This window comes from Electrophorus electricus, chromosome 12 (assembly GCF_041902795.1).
Source record: "Electrophorus electricus isolate QZ-2024a chromosome 12, ASM4190279v1, whole genome shotgun sequence".
NCBI lineage: Eukaryota > Metazoa > Chordata > Actinopteri > Gymnotiformes > Gymnotidae > Electrophorus > Electrophorus electricus.
The window spans coordinates 6,180,001-6,196,856 of record NC_137508.1 but is presented as its reverse complement, the minus strand read 5'-3'; the positions used below and the strand labels follow the sequence as shown (position 1 = coordinate 6,196,856).

At 38.9% G+C, this 16,856-nt stretch overlaps 1 protein-coding gene across 1 annotated transcript; it reads right to left on the bottom strand.

Annotated features, from left to right (window-relative positions):
- Positions 1-14,142: 14,142 nt before the first annotated feature.
- On the bottom strand, positions 14,143-16,761 carry soul2 (heme-binding protein soul2). Its single transcript, XM_027014796.3, has 4 exons — positions 16,518-16,761; positions 15,726-15,852; positions 15,486-15,654; positions 14,143-15,061 (listed from the first exon to the last, which is right to left on the bottom strand). Exons 1-4 carry the CDS (start codon positions 16,644-16,646, stop codon positions 14,863-14,865), a joined length of 624 nt encoding a protein of 207 aa, XP_026870597.3. The 5' UTR covers positions 16,647-16,761; the 3' UTR covers positions 14,143-14,862.
- Between the last annotated feature and the right edge of the window lie 95 nt (positions 16,762-16,856).

Below are 16,856 nucleotides of genomic sequence, written 5' to 3'. Positions count from 1 at the left end.
CCCCAGAACTCCACGCCGAGAGGCGGAGGCAGTTAGGAGGGGCTATTGTGCTAATCTTTTATTGCCAACTAAATCCTTCGCTCACCGCAGCCCCCTATTGGTGGTCGTTTGTCTGATATGCGCAGGACATTTGTTAGTCCTGTAAAAGGTATAAAAGTATTATTGCTCATTTAAAGAACGCATAATTTATGTGTTCATTTTATCACCCAAAACCTTTTGTCTTATTAAGATATGTGAAGCGGAGCGAGAGCGAGAGAGAGAAAGAGAGAGAGAGAGAGAGAGAGAGAGAGAGAGAGAGAGAGAGAGAGAGTCGCTTCACTGGGGTTAGGCAGAGATCTCTCATTCTGATCCAGGGCTGATAAATCCATGACATTTGGCCAAGGGTAGCAGCTGCAGTGCTGGAAGTGGCATGAGGCTGCACTGTTCCTAACACACAATCATTAACGAGCATGTTGTAGGAAGCGCATGTTTTTCAATTCTTCATACAGTGTGGCAACACTACAGGTCGGGGCCGCCAGTTCTTTTCCCTCCCGACTCTTTTTCTCTTCTGAGCACTAACTGTGCAAGCCCAGTGATCTGCTTAATCCTTCTCCAGGAGCATGGGCCACACAGGTATAATACTGCCCTTTTGCTGGGGGTAAAAAAAAAAGGAGAGCGCTCATCAGATTAGCCTGGGCTACAGTGCTGCGAGCACATATGGATAGATCGAGTCTAATCTCAGTTTAGAGCTCCATATTTCAGAAAATGCTAGATTACAATGAAAGATGAAATCAGATGGATTATGAGGACAGACTTTGGGGCTTTGGTGGTACTTTTGTTGAACGTTCTTCATGGCCAGTGCATCATCATAATTGGGAGGGCAGGATCAGAAACATAGTGCTTCTGTTTTGTTATTAGAAAGTGCAAAGTAATGAGGACAATGCATTACACGAGAAAACGTCGGAACTCTTAGCAGCCCCTGCTATATAATCACAGTACCCAGTCACTGAGACTGTAGTTCTGTGATACAGCTCTCATTTTCACCCCCGCTTCTTTCATCTGAAGCTTGTGATCTGTGCCCCACCTCTCTCTCTCTTTTTCTCTTGCTTTGTGTGTGTGTGTAATTTAGTCTGTCTTTTGATGTGCTGTTAGAGCTGCATTGTCCAAATCTTACAAGTCCATCTGTGTTACAATTGTATGTCAGTGAGCCATTTTTTCCCCGCAAGCCTTTTATCAAGCCGGACACTCTGCGTTGGTTTTAGAGGGTTTTTATTCTGGTTGGCTATGTAAATATTATGTGTGTGGGTAATGTGTTGTATTATTGAATAGGATGCCTAAAGTGTATTTTTATACGATGAGTGTCATTTGAGATGTCATTGTGTATGTTATGGATTCCCAGTCCATCTGTGCTTATTTTATAATTACAAACTTAGGATACCATATCTTTACATAGAAAGTCTTCACATCCATGATAGAAAGTGTGTTTGGAGTCCCTTTGAATAAACAAGGTTCAGGAGATGGTTGCAATACTAACTTGATTCTGTTATATATGTTCTGTCTGAGGTCAGTTCAAAACTTTACCTTACTTGTTGAAATTCAATTGCTTGCCTTGGGCATCTTACAAATAGCTTTGGAAAATGTTTGGTATGAACAGGAAAAGTGGATAAACTCTAGGCAAGAAGTTTCCTCTTAAAACCCATTAAGCTTAGACTGCTGTGAGTGTTGGAAGACAAAGTAGAAAGGAATGGGAAGAGAGAAATTAATCTGAATTTGCATATGAATTTATACAACTATTGGCTTTATTGACAATTTCAAACTGTGAACTACAACTCATAATTATAGAGGCATTATTTATATCAAACGACTACTTGAATATCTGTGCATGTGTTGAGTCAGTAGTGTTATAGATCCTTTGGGCAGATGTTATAGCTGCTTTGGGTATACATACATACAGTATGTATGTAGTGAATGGGTCATTTTTTTGTGTGGCTCCAGCTCATAGCACTGCAGGGCAGATCAGGGCCCTTATGGGCCTTCTCATTAAGGCTAGCATCTCTACTTCTTAAAACAAAACACACACACACACACACACACACACACACACACACACACACACACACACACACACACACACACACACACACACACAGGAATATTAAGAAAAAGCCTGTTCTCATTACTCTCTTCCCCTCACAGAAAGATAGGCAGGCAAGCAGGCATGCACGCACTCACACACACACACACACACACACACACACACACACACACACACACACACACCATTTCCATCCACCATAATCATTCACTCAGAATACTATATATAGTCCATTGCAAGAAACATGAAACAGAACTAGCAAAGTGTTCCTGTACGATTGAGTTGTATTTACCCCCTCCAAAGAATGTTTTACTGTGTGGTCACTATCAATATGACAGCATTATGCACATGTTCTTAACCGTGTGCTTCCGCTGAAAGTGTCACCTTCCATTTCAGGTACGCAGAAGGTGTTTAGCATGCATTCACTGTGACAGCTATGAAGCGGCTCTATGGCCTCAGAACGAAGACAAAAGCAGAGCCAGAGAACAAGGTAGAAAGTGGAAGAAAAGAGCGACTGAAAATGTCTTCCACCGTCCCCCATGCTTCATGTGGCAGAGATCTTCCGTGGTTCACTGAAGGGCATGAGATTGGATTAAAGGAGACACAAACAGATGGATACAAAAAGAAATACTGAATCCCGCATCCCCAGTAGTACAAACTAAGGTTCTGATCTATTCTGATGCACCCTTTATACCCCTCCTTGCAGCGGTGGTAATTGCTCAAAAAATGAATCACTTCTAATAAAGCTTCTTAAAAAATATGCATGCAGACTCTAATCCACCTCGTCCCTTTCTGGAACCAGTCGATGATTTTTTGCTTTAGACCTTGTGGAGAAAAGCTTTCAAACTGTATCAGAGAGAAAACAATTGGTGCAATTTTGAGGTTTCATAACTCTTACACTCCAGGCTTATAATTTAGTTTTTAATCTTGAGGCATATTACTGACTATTGTAAATTAATGAGTAATTACTCTGGTGCGAATATAAAAGCTACATACAAGAGTGGGGGAAGCAAATCTGGACCCACTGGCAGGTCCTTGGAGTGCAAGAGTTACTATTTCTCATCTAATATAATATAAGTTAAGTAAGTGCTTGTTTAACTTTACAAACTGCAGTAAACTAGCAAATCATTGCCTTGGCAGGAGAACACTAGCTGCCAAGTGTAAAGCTTATTAATGGGAAAAGAGGAACTCCACCATTGCTAATGAAAATTTTCAGCCATCTTGAATGCTCTTAAAAGTACCAAAGCTCACTGAGAAATTTCCATTAACCTTTGTTTCTTCAGTGAAGAACAGCCCTAAGCAGTGAACTACCTACCTCCCATCGTCCTGGTGCATAGTTCCTTTGGCTGTGGGAATGGGAGAAAGGTGGATGGTATGGCAGGCCGGAAAAATCTAGGACACACGGAAGGGCTCGACCTGAACGGCCTACTTAACACACCCGCACGCCTGTCGTCTCTTACATCCCTCTCATTTCTATCACTTGCTTTCATCCTACCCACTCCCATGCCACACTACACTGTATTTACTCCTGAGGTTTACACAATGGTCATTACTGACCCTGGGCATCACCGGCTACTACTGCCCCAACCATTTAATTAAAAATGGCCCAGGTTTTGAATAAGAAAATATTACATAAGTTCACAAACAATGATCGAATTGTTTTTATGGCATTTAATGATTATTAAGGGATTCACACCTTTATGTATGGGTGTAATTTATAGAGTGTATGTGCTCTGTATCTATACTTATGGAGGATCAAATGTCCACAAAGTAATAAGGAAATAAAAATTATGATTTTTTTCTTCTTAAAGAATTCACTTTTGCACTTTTAGTTTATGGCAGCCCATAATTCCCCACTTTGCCTTTTTAGTGTGTGTGTGATGTGTGCGTGTGTTCATAACAAAATACACACACACACACACACACACACACAAACAAAATACAAACACACACACACACACACACACACACACACACACACACACACACACACACACACACACACACACACAGCCAAGAGATTTCCCAAGAGATTTTTTTGTTTAAACATTACGTTTAGGGCTAAGGTTAAGGTTAAGGATAAGGCCAAGGTTAGGGATAGGGTTAGGTAGACTGATGCGATGGCTAAGACTATATTGCGCACTGTCCATGTCTAAATGTTTAGGGATGATCCACAAAATAATTTAAAAATCATTCACAAAACACAGCAGCGCAAGTAGGAAAACTTTTGTGAACACGAGGGCTTGCATTTCCTGAAGTACTCGGCACCTGTCTCTGCTCACCAAAGATCAGCCACACTGTCAGGCATGAGAGCACACAGAGCAGCAGCAGAAGCCTCTATATGGTGCAATCAGCAGCTGAATATTGGCACTATTATGCCCAGGCAGCGCCTCCAGGGCTTCTGCTCTGATGCGTTCATATATAAACGCAGACTAAAGGAACCAAGCTTGACCGGATCAAAGATATCGGCACTACCTGTTGGTATGTTAGGATTTGCTTGTTGTAAAAATGTCTGTTCCTGTGGAAGATGATCCAGGGTCAGCCCTTTTTTTATATGGCATATTCGGGATATGTACTGCAGATGCTCTCTCTGCCATTCTCTCTCTCTCCCTGGTGCGCATACTGCTTTCTCTGGTCAGTCACATTCACAATTTTACGTACAGTATAATTACTTCACAGGTTTTGGTCACTTGTTGTCAGTGAAAGGAGCTGAGTTGAAGCAATTGATGGGAGAAATCTCCTCCTGCACTATGGAATGATGCACTCTGGGTGTTTAATCCTACTCTACTTTGAGGGATTAGAGCTTTTTTCTCCAGTGGTTTCTGCTGTCGCACCAGTACTGTGCCTATAACATTCTGTTTCTTCCTCCTCTTGCCTCAGAAATTAAACTTAGAAAAAGGAAGTTGTGTCTCCTGTTCCACCAGACAGCAAAGCAAAAATTGCAAAAATGGGTTTTGTATATTTTCGAGTGTTTGTGCTAATTCAGTGGTATTTTAAAACACCCTGTGGACCAATGCAACACGTTTCCAATTGTTCTGAATCAGACTTCTTTCTTAAATCTGACCCATCAAGTCACTGGTATACAAGTTCTCTTATCTCCTACTAGATCTCATAAACTTAGAGCACTAAAGTCAAATTCTGGTTTGGAGTTTCACAGCAAAGTTGTCTAAAACAGATCTTTAAGTATTCTGAGCCCGTGAAAGAATTCCCCTGCTTTTTTACTTGCTCCTCCATCTCCCAAGAAAAGCTTTCCTATTCCTCATTGTTTTAAAAGAGCTGTGATTATTAACTCTGCCTGTTTCCCACACAGGGGATGAGAAACACCTACACCTATCTTCCAACTCTCAACACACCGCACTCCTACTGTCAATATTGATGCTGAGCACTGCCAGAGAGAGCCCTATTATTATCCAGTCTCTATGGGGCAGGCAACGAGGAAAATTGAGAGGTGGAGAGTGAAAGAGAGTGGCAGAGAGAGAGAGAGAGGTAAAGAGAGACACAGAGAGAGAGATAAAGAAAGCGTGGGCAGTAGGATTCCCCTTCAGTATGTCTGTCAGACAATCTCACCCTGAGGAACAAATTGAGAAGCAGCTCAGAAAGACAAACTACTGCACTGCAAGATTGCAAGGCAACCCATGGAGGCAATATCAGTAGAGCAGAAAGCAAGACCCAACATGAAACTGTTGCTTCTTCTCAGTCTGTTCTTTCTGTTCCTGATATCGTCCTACATTTCCATGTTTTTTTTTTTTTTTTAGAAACAAAGTTCATACAGAAATAAAACTTTCTTTGTAGGCTTTAAAAAAACTTGACAACAGTAAAAAACTTTCTCTTTAAGTTATACACTAATTTAATGCTTTATCAAAGCCAAATTACCATAAATGTAGTTTTTCTCAGAATACTGCACATTTCAGTTCTACTGAAGAAGGAGAAAGCAGGAAAGGTATTGATTTAGTGGAAGGTAATACTGACACTGTCATCGAAGCACCTTGCTGCTGCTTCACCACACCAGTAGTGCCTGGTCTTTTCCATTGAGACTCCAGAAGGCAGCTCTATTCTAAGAGTCCCTTATTGTCTTTGGTTTCTCTATATTAGGCAAGGATACATTAGCCGATGACCAAAGTCAGGCCAAGGGCAGATGGGAGGGTGAGGAGTAGCTGGGACACAACTCATGGGTAGCTGGGGGAGAGGTGGGGACTCTGGGCCCACAGCCCCATGATGGAACTCATTTAAGAATGTTACCTGGAGGAAGGACAAGACGAATGGACAGATGCAAATAGAGGCATGACGAGGGATTTATCATCAATGATGTCATCTCCCAGAGATGAAAGAGGTGACCCACTTTTAGTGATTTGCCCGAGCTGTGACCTACTATATGCAGCAATGGCATGACGCTAACCAGTCCATTCCACGATATAAGATAGAAGGGCACATGCTACAATGGCTGTTAGAAAAACAAGAATGTTTGGGGTAAGAACCTAAACAGCTGCATCAGTTAGCTACCAATCTTGAAAAGCATTGATTCATACTCAGTGAGCTGAATCAAAGTGAATCAAAGTGAAACATGCAATGCATGGGTTCTCTTAGACAAGGATAGTGAATCTGTCAAAATTCATGGCAAGGGGGTTATCAGGAAAATCTCCGGAAGGATTATTTTGATTCTGGGAGTTGGTGAAGTTGGGGTACAGCTTTGTAACATCTTTCTAAATCTCACTAATCCTTAGCCTAGCCATACTGTTTAGCCATACTGTCCATGCTACCCACAATGTCCAAAATGTATTATAGATATAATACATTTTCTACTGCTACGATGCTTGTCTAGGACAGAGTATGAAAATAGCCGTGAAAGAAGATTTAATGTATCTTAGTAAATCCTGGCATAATTGCCAATTACATGGGGCAGAGCATGTTCTATTGCATTGCCTTCCATAGAGAATGAGAATATGTGTAACCAACTTTATCAAATTGTTTTTTTGTTACAACTTGTTTTTTCCTTTCATTTTTTTGTTTCATTTGGTGTCCTGTTAACTTAATTTAGGGCTTCTAAAAATGTGCGGAGCAGAGAATACTTACTTTACAAGGAGTTCGTGTTGGCCAAAGAATTTAGCATTAGTTTAGCATTTTACCTTCTTGCTTTCTAGAAAACTGGGTTTCAAATTGGTTCAAAATAAAACAGAATTTGATTAGTAATAAATTACAGTTGGACAGATATTGTAATGAGGCATTACAAATTAGACTGTAAATAACAGAAGTGTAATAAGGACCTGCACTACTTGAATGTTGCCTGTGAAAGATGCAAAGATGTTGGTGCAGGACAGATCAGATTGAACATACTCCACCCCAACTATGTGGCTTATGCTTCACTTTGTGGCTTATGCTTCACAGATTGAACATACTCCACCCCAACTATGTGGCTTATGCTTCACATAACGCCATATATATATATATATATATATATATATATATATATATATATATATATATATATATATATATATATATATATATATAACCTAATAGTTAAAGTACTCCAAAGTAAACAAATATGCTGTAAAACCAGACCAACTATGTTCACCCAACTGAACAGGTTCATACCAATTTAAAACCCAGAACTGGGGGCATTAGGAAAGCCCCAAACTGTGACTAGAGTTAAGATAGAAGAGAGATAAGAGCAACCATGGGATTAACATGACAAAGATCAAAAAGCAGTTTTAGAATGCTTCTTGAGTCTCTTGAGTTCTCTTGACTCTTGAGTAAGACAAGTTCATTCAGCCCAGAATGACCATACTCACCTCTATAGACCTACAGCACTGCTGAAACAGTTTCTGCTAATGGATCTGATGCTATGATTAACATAGAGATTGTAAATGGAGAGTGTAAAGGTCAGCTAGCATGGATATAGTGTTTGGCAGGGTGTTTTAGATGACACAGTTTGACAAATTCTTTATACATTCTTTCTCATTTACTTTACACCTGTTGCATTTAGTTTTAAGTGCATTTGTTGTTTATTGAAAGTAATTAACTTATATAATATGAATTTACCTGCTGGATCTTCAAATACGAAATACACAATCAATGCCATCACCAACATCAAGAAGAGGAAGAAGAAGAAGAACAACAACAACAATGATTTTTTTTCTTTCTTGTTCTATTGTTGTTGTTGTAATTCTTGCTGATGGTGGTAACATGCTTATGAATTCAAGTATGCTTATGAACTCAAAACACCTGCACATTGGCCAAGTTTAAAAGAAAGTGAAATACAAATGTGGCAAAGCACATGATAAAATAAAATCTTAAATCATCACGTGAATCATCACAGAGGCCAAGCTAATGTCAAAGCAGTCAGAAAGTGAAGGCATTATAAGGCTGATGGGTGAAGAGAAGCCCTGTATTATAGCTCAACACCTCAAGGGACTGGAGGGAGAGAAACCCCATAGGCAAGCCATGACTTTTTATAGGTTTGGACAGTGATCTGTCCTCTGAGAAATCACTGGAGACTGCCATCACAGTGAGGAGAGGCAGAACCAGAGAAAGTGAGTGGAGCAGTCTTCCTGTCCCAGGTAATATACAAAATATGTCGTGCTATCAACAGAAGAAATTAGGTGAATGAATAATGGTGTCCTGTCAGGAGTGTTGGATGAAGTATTGAAGTTCAGTGTATTGCATGTAATTGTATGTATTGTAAGTGCATTATCATTTTGCATCAAAATTCCACAAGATTCATTGTTAATATCCTTATTTACGGTCCAAATTACGAGTTTATTTCTAGAAACTCACAAGCTATGAAAGACCCTGGAATCTTGTCTCATAAGCTATGAAAAACAGTACTGAGGTAGAGACTTTTTTAGTAGCGCATATTGGATTTTATGCCAGAGCATATCCAGAAATGTTTGTGGAAGGAATCCAGAGCTGAAGAAGGCATTCTGAGCAAAACAGAGATTCTTGGCCAAGTGGATTCAGACAGGAGTCCATCACTCCACATCATGACACAGGCAGTGATTCTTAAACAGGAAGACTGCAGGAAGGGAGGCCCTTGAAGGATAAAGAACTCAGAGTTTACATCCATCAAAATTAATATCCTTATGATAGTTTTTGCAAATATGGTACTTAATATTTGACTTAGCAGAAGCAATGATGCTTGTTCTTGCCAGACACCATTTAATTTACATAGAAAATGTTCTGAGTGCTGATTTTACATGGCACAAATGCTAACATTTACATTCTCCCAGTGAAACAGCCATGTGCCATATCTTTACATTTCATGGATTGCAAAGACAAATCTCGAGAAAGCAGGGTGAACTGTAAATTGTGGATTATAAAAAGAAGGCCATTGTTAATGAAGTTGCTAACTGTTCAATCACCTGTTAGAGACACAGAGAGCTAGTTTGAGTCTTCAGAGGTTCTTGGTTGTGACATACAAAGGAATGAGACATGAGTGAAGAAGAATAGCACAGTCTTTTATTTAGAAAATAAGGAAATGCCCGTAAAAGCAGAGAAAGGAAAAGTCTGAGCAAAAAGCAGCAGCACTACGAGGCCGCAGCAGGCTAAACCCGGCGTGCTGGAGGACAACATGTGGGGTGGGGGGTAAAATAGTGTGAGGTAAAATAAGAGGCAGGAGAAGGTAATGACTGAAGGGGATGAGGAACAGGTGATGGGAGTGAATCAATAAATCAGTAATTGGGAATTGGGAAGTGGTCTAGGAGGGTATGTGGTGCATGTGTGTGTGTGTGTGTGTGTGAGTCTGACCGACTGGGTGAGACACTAGAATTGTGTACTGCACTGAAATGTACAATACAACATGCTCCAAACTACCCTTCTCAATGAGTGATACGGTGCAGCTTTGTGAACAACGGCATTTATGGGCCTACTCATTAGCTCATAAAAATTAATGTCTCCCTGTAGCATATCATCTGCTGTGAGAAGGAAAAAATGCACTTTTCTGATTCGGTGACTAGAGCGATAAATGAATGGACAGTTTTGTAAACCTAGGCTTTCATAAAGGTAAACCTAGGCTTTCATAAAGCCTAAGCCTAGACTAAAAAATTATTTTCATTGGTGATTGTCCATTAGAATTGCTATTTAGTTTAAGATTAGCCTTAATCTATGTCTGTTAAACCAAGTCAAAATGATTGAGAATAAAATAAAATTTTCATGTAATTTGATGTAATAATAGCCTCTTGCTTTCACCTGATTATGCTTTTGTAGTCAGAGTACTGCTTATGAATTGCTGAAAGAGTTAAAGCCTTAAACATGAATGAATGCTGAGAAATTATTGACATAAAATGTCATCAATATAATCTACACCATTGTTTATGAAAAAACCCAAGGAAAACTCTCTTCTATTCATAAATCCCTACCATACATTCTGAGGAAAACACTTTCAGACAAGTTAGTGAGATCAAGCTAAATGGAAGAGGCAGGCAGTGCACAGATATGTGAACAGTTGAACAGAAAGTAACTACAGAGCTCCTCTGACCTGCAAGCTGTCATCCATTAAACATACAAAGTAGTGGTTTAGGCCAACAGTCCATGTCTCTAAAGCTCTAAAGCGATGAGGCTGGAGAAAGGGTACATCTAGGGCTTACTCCCCCAAAACCGCTTCTCTGATAGAGATGCTATGCACCATGTTACTGTGAATGTTAAACAGACATCTTTGCATGGCGACTATTTCTTGCTGCACATTGAAATTCTCATGAAGATCTGAGCTGTGCAACCTATTCTCAGTTCTCCTTGACCGACCTGTTTTTTTTTTTTTTTTTTGCTGCAGTTGGCATTTCACTGTGCTACCCCTGAAAGCAAGTGTTTCACTTAATCTCAAATCTTTTATTATGAAGAAATTATGGTGAGTTGTCCTCAATAAGATATAAATAAATATCAACCTCATCAATAATAAACAGAAGAAAGTATACATGGGAGACTTTTTCCCACGTGAAATCCTATTATAGGTTCAAATGTTTGAAACTTTGTACTTGCAAAGAGTTGCCCCACTTTTAGCAAGTGATTTCTGTAAGCCTCAATGGAGTACAGAAATGCTCTCAACTTCTGAACGCAACAAATAGCAAAGAGCAGGATACTGACCAGGGTGGGATGTTGAGTAAACAAGAAACCCATATCTATAAGGAATATCTAGAAAGAGAAAGAGAGAGAGAGAGAGAGAGAGAGAGAGAGAGAGAGAGAGAGAGAGAGAGAGAGAGAGAGAGAGAGAGTAACATACAGACAGTCTGATTGATAAGCATTAACATGTATATAGAGGTTTGAGTACAGATACTCTAGACATGTAACTTTTTACATAGGAGGGCATATTAAAGATGCATGGCTTGGCATCCAAAACTTTGCTGTTGATCTCTCACTTGACCTTATCAGTCAGAAAGGAGCACCAGTGCATTTCCCAGAAAACCAGCAAGTGTGTGGTAAGAAAAACATTCTCATCAGAGCTACCAAACAACTCTTGACTCTTTGTTGTGGTTTCACAAAAAAAAGCACCATTCAAAAAAGGACCAGATTAAAATTCTCCAGATTGCAAACATACACTAGCTACATGATCTATGGAGCACACTTTGTGACAGCTAAACAAAAACTACCCATAAAGGTATTTATGAATATATTATTGAAATAAACAGCTATATTATAAATGCACTACACTATTTTCTTTGTCCACATTTTGTTTCTTAGCTAAACAAAGTTCCAACAATAGACATCTAAAATGTGGATTTAAGATTACTGTATTCAGCAGGTCCGCAGCCTAGTAACAAAAAGCCTTTTCCTTTCATAATAGTCCAGGAATATAACTCCTAACCATGAACTCAGTAGAAACTACTGTGAATGACACACTCCAAGTTCTGTATGAGTCATAAAAACACATCTTGGGGTTATTACAGATACGTGTTCATAAAAGTATAATTATGTTTCTGACGAACATGGCTGGCTTCTTGCTATAGAAATGTAACCATGGAAACTGAATCAGTATGTGAGGAGGCCACTGAGTAGCCAGCTTCCCATTGTGAGCAGAGGACCGAGGTGTGCTGTGCAGGGGCTCTGTTCTGCTGGCAGAAGTAAGGTGGGCTAATGCCCACACACTTGTATCACCCTGCATTGTTAGGCCACTTTACACCAACACAAGCCTGGTCAGATTTGAAATGACAACTTTGAAGCAATTAACTCCTAATGTAAAGTTTTTTATATTGATCTACTAATGATTCCAAATTAGAAAGTAGAACAAGCTGCTATACACTAGACAAGAGAACAAATGCGATAAACGTTAGCTAGCTGTATGAAAATAGACGGTACATTTTATTAACAATATTTTTTTTAATGTAGTATGGCAGTCGTAGAACACTGACCGTCTATGTTGCCACCTAGTGGTAGAAAAGTTCAGTACATCTTGCAGCAGATTCAAAAACGTGCTGATACAAATTAATGTGCATATTTGAGATGCGTACACATTAAGATTTTAGAATTCCGCTAAATGGACTGAATGCTTCAAGACCTCCTAGAACTTATGTAAAGCATCATCATATTATTTTTAAAAAGAGGGATACCCCCACTGTACATTTTAGAAACATGGTCTGGCTTCGCTCAGTAATGTTCTACAGTATGAAGCTGAATAATCTTGCCTGTCCAATCAGCTGGCAGAAGGCATGTCTTAAGAAACATCACTTGAAAAGACTTCACCTGCTAGGAAACACTTCTAAAAAAGAAATAAACAAAGTGGACAACCCTGAAACTTTTTCCCCAGATGAGCCAGGGTCCCATTTTGCAGCTCTGAGACTAGAGAGAGGTGTGTAGATGGATTGCACTGTGGCACTGCAGTGGTGGGAAAGTGCAGGCTCATCACATTCTCCTGCTCTGCTGGAGGGAGAGGGGCAGGGACTAATTAGGCTGACTGCAGATCACTCGCAGAGACACAAAGTCTCTGGTGGCCTGACACACTTTCTCTCCCGCCAAGGGGTACACATTTGAGCAGAGGGAAACCCTCCTATCCACATAGTCATAGACATACATGTATGCATATGTGTGTATATGTATACATTACTCTTGCACACACACACACACACACACAGACACACACACACCATGCAAAACTCATCGTCTCTCGGCCACCTACCCTTGCAAGTCCATCATACACACACACAAATAAATAAACAAAGTCTTGTGCTGGTGCTCTGTTTTCACCAAATGTAAAGGTCTGTATAGTAAAGATAAAGGTCTCATAGAATATTCAACAAGTAATGAATCATTTTCTTCTGAGTTAAAAACTAGTTGAAATTAAATCACAAAACAATCCCCAACTTCCACTGAAGGTTTTGCACCATTGGATGGCATTTAGTAAGTTATTAAAAACTTTATTAAACAATAGTAACTTTTCAAATGCTCAACAAGAGTTTTCAACAGATTCCACTGTACTGCTGTACTGTCCTTTTTATATGTAAACAATTGTTTATTTTATTAAAATATACATAGATTATAACCCAGATCTGACCCCAAATCCCAACTCAATTTGAAAATCTGGTCATATGCCATAATCAGATGCCAAAATCAGATTCACTGAATTCAGTGAAATTGATCTGTGCTATAGAGGACAGTTGTCACACTATTTTAAACATGTCATGCACCACAAGAAGAAAGAGATGGGACTGCTAGTAGGGAAAAAGAAAACAAAAAGTAAACACACAGACTTTGTCTACAAGAACAAATATAATCAAACACTTTCTTATTTTATACAAAAATGCATATAATAAGAAACTGCAGTGTAAGAGAGGTAAAATACAGACTGGCATGTCTGTTTTTTTGTCATTCCCATCGTTACCAAAAGCTTTCACCTCAGGTACAAAGACATACTATCTCACCAACAAGATCATTTAAAAAGGGGAACTAATGGATAATGCTTATTGCTGTGTTCTTTTTACTTTTATACTCAAAGCTTGGCTTGCTGTTTAGTGTGCTACATGTAGGATGTGCTGTGGTAACCCACAAGACCTGTTGAACTGTGGAACTGGGACTTTTTGCAGGTCAGAGTTCACAAGTGCTGTATATGGCATAGCCTCTTCTCCTACGGAATTGCCGTCATTGTTTATTACTTGGTCAAAAAGCTTTTCCTGCCCATTAGTTTTTCATTTTGTTTGGAGATTATGCTACATAAAAATGATCGTAAACATCAGACCATTCGTTCTTCCAACCAACCATTTATTTATGTATGCATGTATTTATTTATTTATTATTTTCATAAGACAAATCAAAACATTCATGTGTTGTGCATGTGTTCCAGTGTAAGGGAGATTCTTGATATCAGAACACTTTCAGCCAAGCCTTAGTAGAAATGATCATGAAACCATCAAGAAGCCAACACGCACAACAGGATTCTCCACATTCTAGCAGTAAAGGTGGGACAGTCATGAGACGTTCACTTTTCATTACCATTTGAGGTTTGGCCTAGTTTAAAACTGATACCACTACAGCTCTGTATTTGGATGCAGTATGCAGGAGTTGAGCAGGCGAAATGCTCATTTCATCACCGATGTAAAGCACTTGAAACTTTTGATACTGAACACCTCACTGAGAATTCACTGGATATAAATGACTATGTGTATTTATAAGATATATGGGATATTAGGACATCAAATATAATAGATTGTTACACATAAACTGCTTGAATATAAATTCAAAAGAAAATCTTAGAAATCAGTGATACTTTTCAATTATTTCATATAGAAAGTTCAGTTATATAGGTCTTGCATACACAGGTTGTTGAACTGTAAGCAAATAACTTATAGCAGTGATATAATATGTAAGAGTTATAGCTGTCTGGGAGCCTCGACACAGACGGCTGGGATCAACACTTCATTGTGTCTTTTCCAAAATATCCATGGAGCATCATATGCAGCTGCCATGTAGCTCATGTCATCGAACTGTTTTCCAGCATCCAGGAGGGCCTCCTTCAAGATTTTCCTGTTCTCCATGACATCTTTGTAACTTGCCTGACCACTGAAAACCCTGTCAAGTGGTGTGGGGAAAAGGAAAATAGAGCATCTATTTAGTTTGAATATAAATGTTGCACTGTTTGTGCATAAGTGATAAGGGAAAGTAGATTTATATATATAGATTTATACATAAAGCACTTGGAAATGTAGATAAATTCAGTTGACTATGAATCCAGGAATATTAAAGACCTTCTTCATGTCAGTTATTTAGACTTAGTCATTAAAACAACCCAAAAGGTGTAATTATTTGATTTTGAATTAAATGTATTAATTGCCTATTTTTTTGCTCTCCTAACATTTTACATAAATTAATCTGTTAAATGAATCAATGCAACACCCCTAATATGCTCAGCTACAGTTGGTGCTACAGTTGCAAGGTGTTCTGATTTTTTGAAGCACTGAAGCTACTGAAATTCTCCTATAAGTTGTTGCCTTACCGAACATAGAATGTGCCACTGGGCAGGACTTTGTGCTTGATGCTTTCATCATTGGGTTCAGGGAGGACAGTTTCTGGGGGGATGAAGATCCAGACTGATGTCTGATTTCCATTCTCACCACCCTCATGCATTGACACAACCACGGGTCTCGTCATAGCAATTGTCACTCCTGAAGAGCAAAACATCGTGACTTTAAGAAACTGGTTACAAGCTTTAAACACCTCTTATAGCTGCACTTACCTTCTTTATTCTCCCCATTCATGAAGTTATAAACTTTCCAAAACCCATTTTTTATGTCATCGTCATGAGTGCCTGCGATGTCTGCTGTAATCCACCGAGTGGCATTATAGAAGCGCTCCACAAAATCCTGTGACAGGAATTAAGTAAAAAAGCTGTCACACAATTTAAACTTAGAAGTAGGTAGATCAGCCTAAACTCATACTGAGGCAAAACTATAGTTATTTCAATGAAATGACTCAAAAATGTGCAGTAGCAAATCGCAAACTGTTTAATGTTTAGTTACCTATGAAACAGCAAAGCAACTTCTTAGTACAAACAGTATATATTAGCATTAAATTGAAAATTAAATTTAGCACCTTTCATCTCTTTTTGTGATATCCTTGATAAATCAGGCACTATTACCAATTTTTTGAAGCAATTTTTTGAAGCACAATACATAAAATTAAACACAAAAATATCGAATGAATAAGATGTAACTGAATAAACAGAATCTTTCACAAACGTATTCGAATTATAAAAAGAATTATATAAAAAGAATTTATATATATATATATATATATATATATATATATATATATATATATATATATATATATATATATATATATATATAAATTCTTTTTTATATTCGATGAAGGTAAATGGCCTATATGTAAATGACTAGACTTTAATGTACTACATTATTATCTCCCGCTACTCGCTATATCACAACATTAACTATTACGCCTATTTGTATTTGTTGCATTGCAAACAAACAAACAAACAAAAAACTAAACAAAACCATGCACGTACCTCATATTCATTTTTGAGAGTGTAGACTGGACATTCATAAGTACCGCAAAACACAGGAGGCTCCCAACATCTTCCAAGTGCGAGAAAAGCCCAAAGAAGGAAAAGCGCAGAAGTCGGTATCATCTTCATGACTTCGGTATTACCCACAGTTCATCCACAGCCCGGACCTCGAGAGGGGTAAACCATACAGCGCGCACACTAGGCCGTACTGGGAGCTAACCTCAGCCCTGGACTTTCTTCTACACCCGCGACTACACCCACAGCAACGCCAAAATGAAAACACGCGAGAAATGACTCTGAGCATGTGGTGAATGTTGTTTTTGTACTCGCCGACAGGTT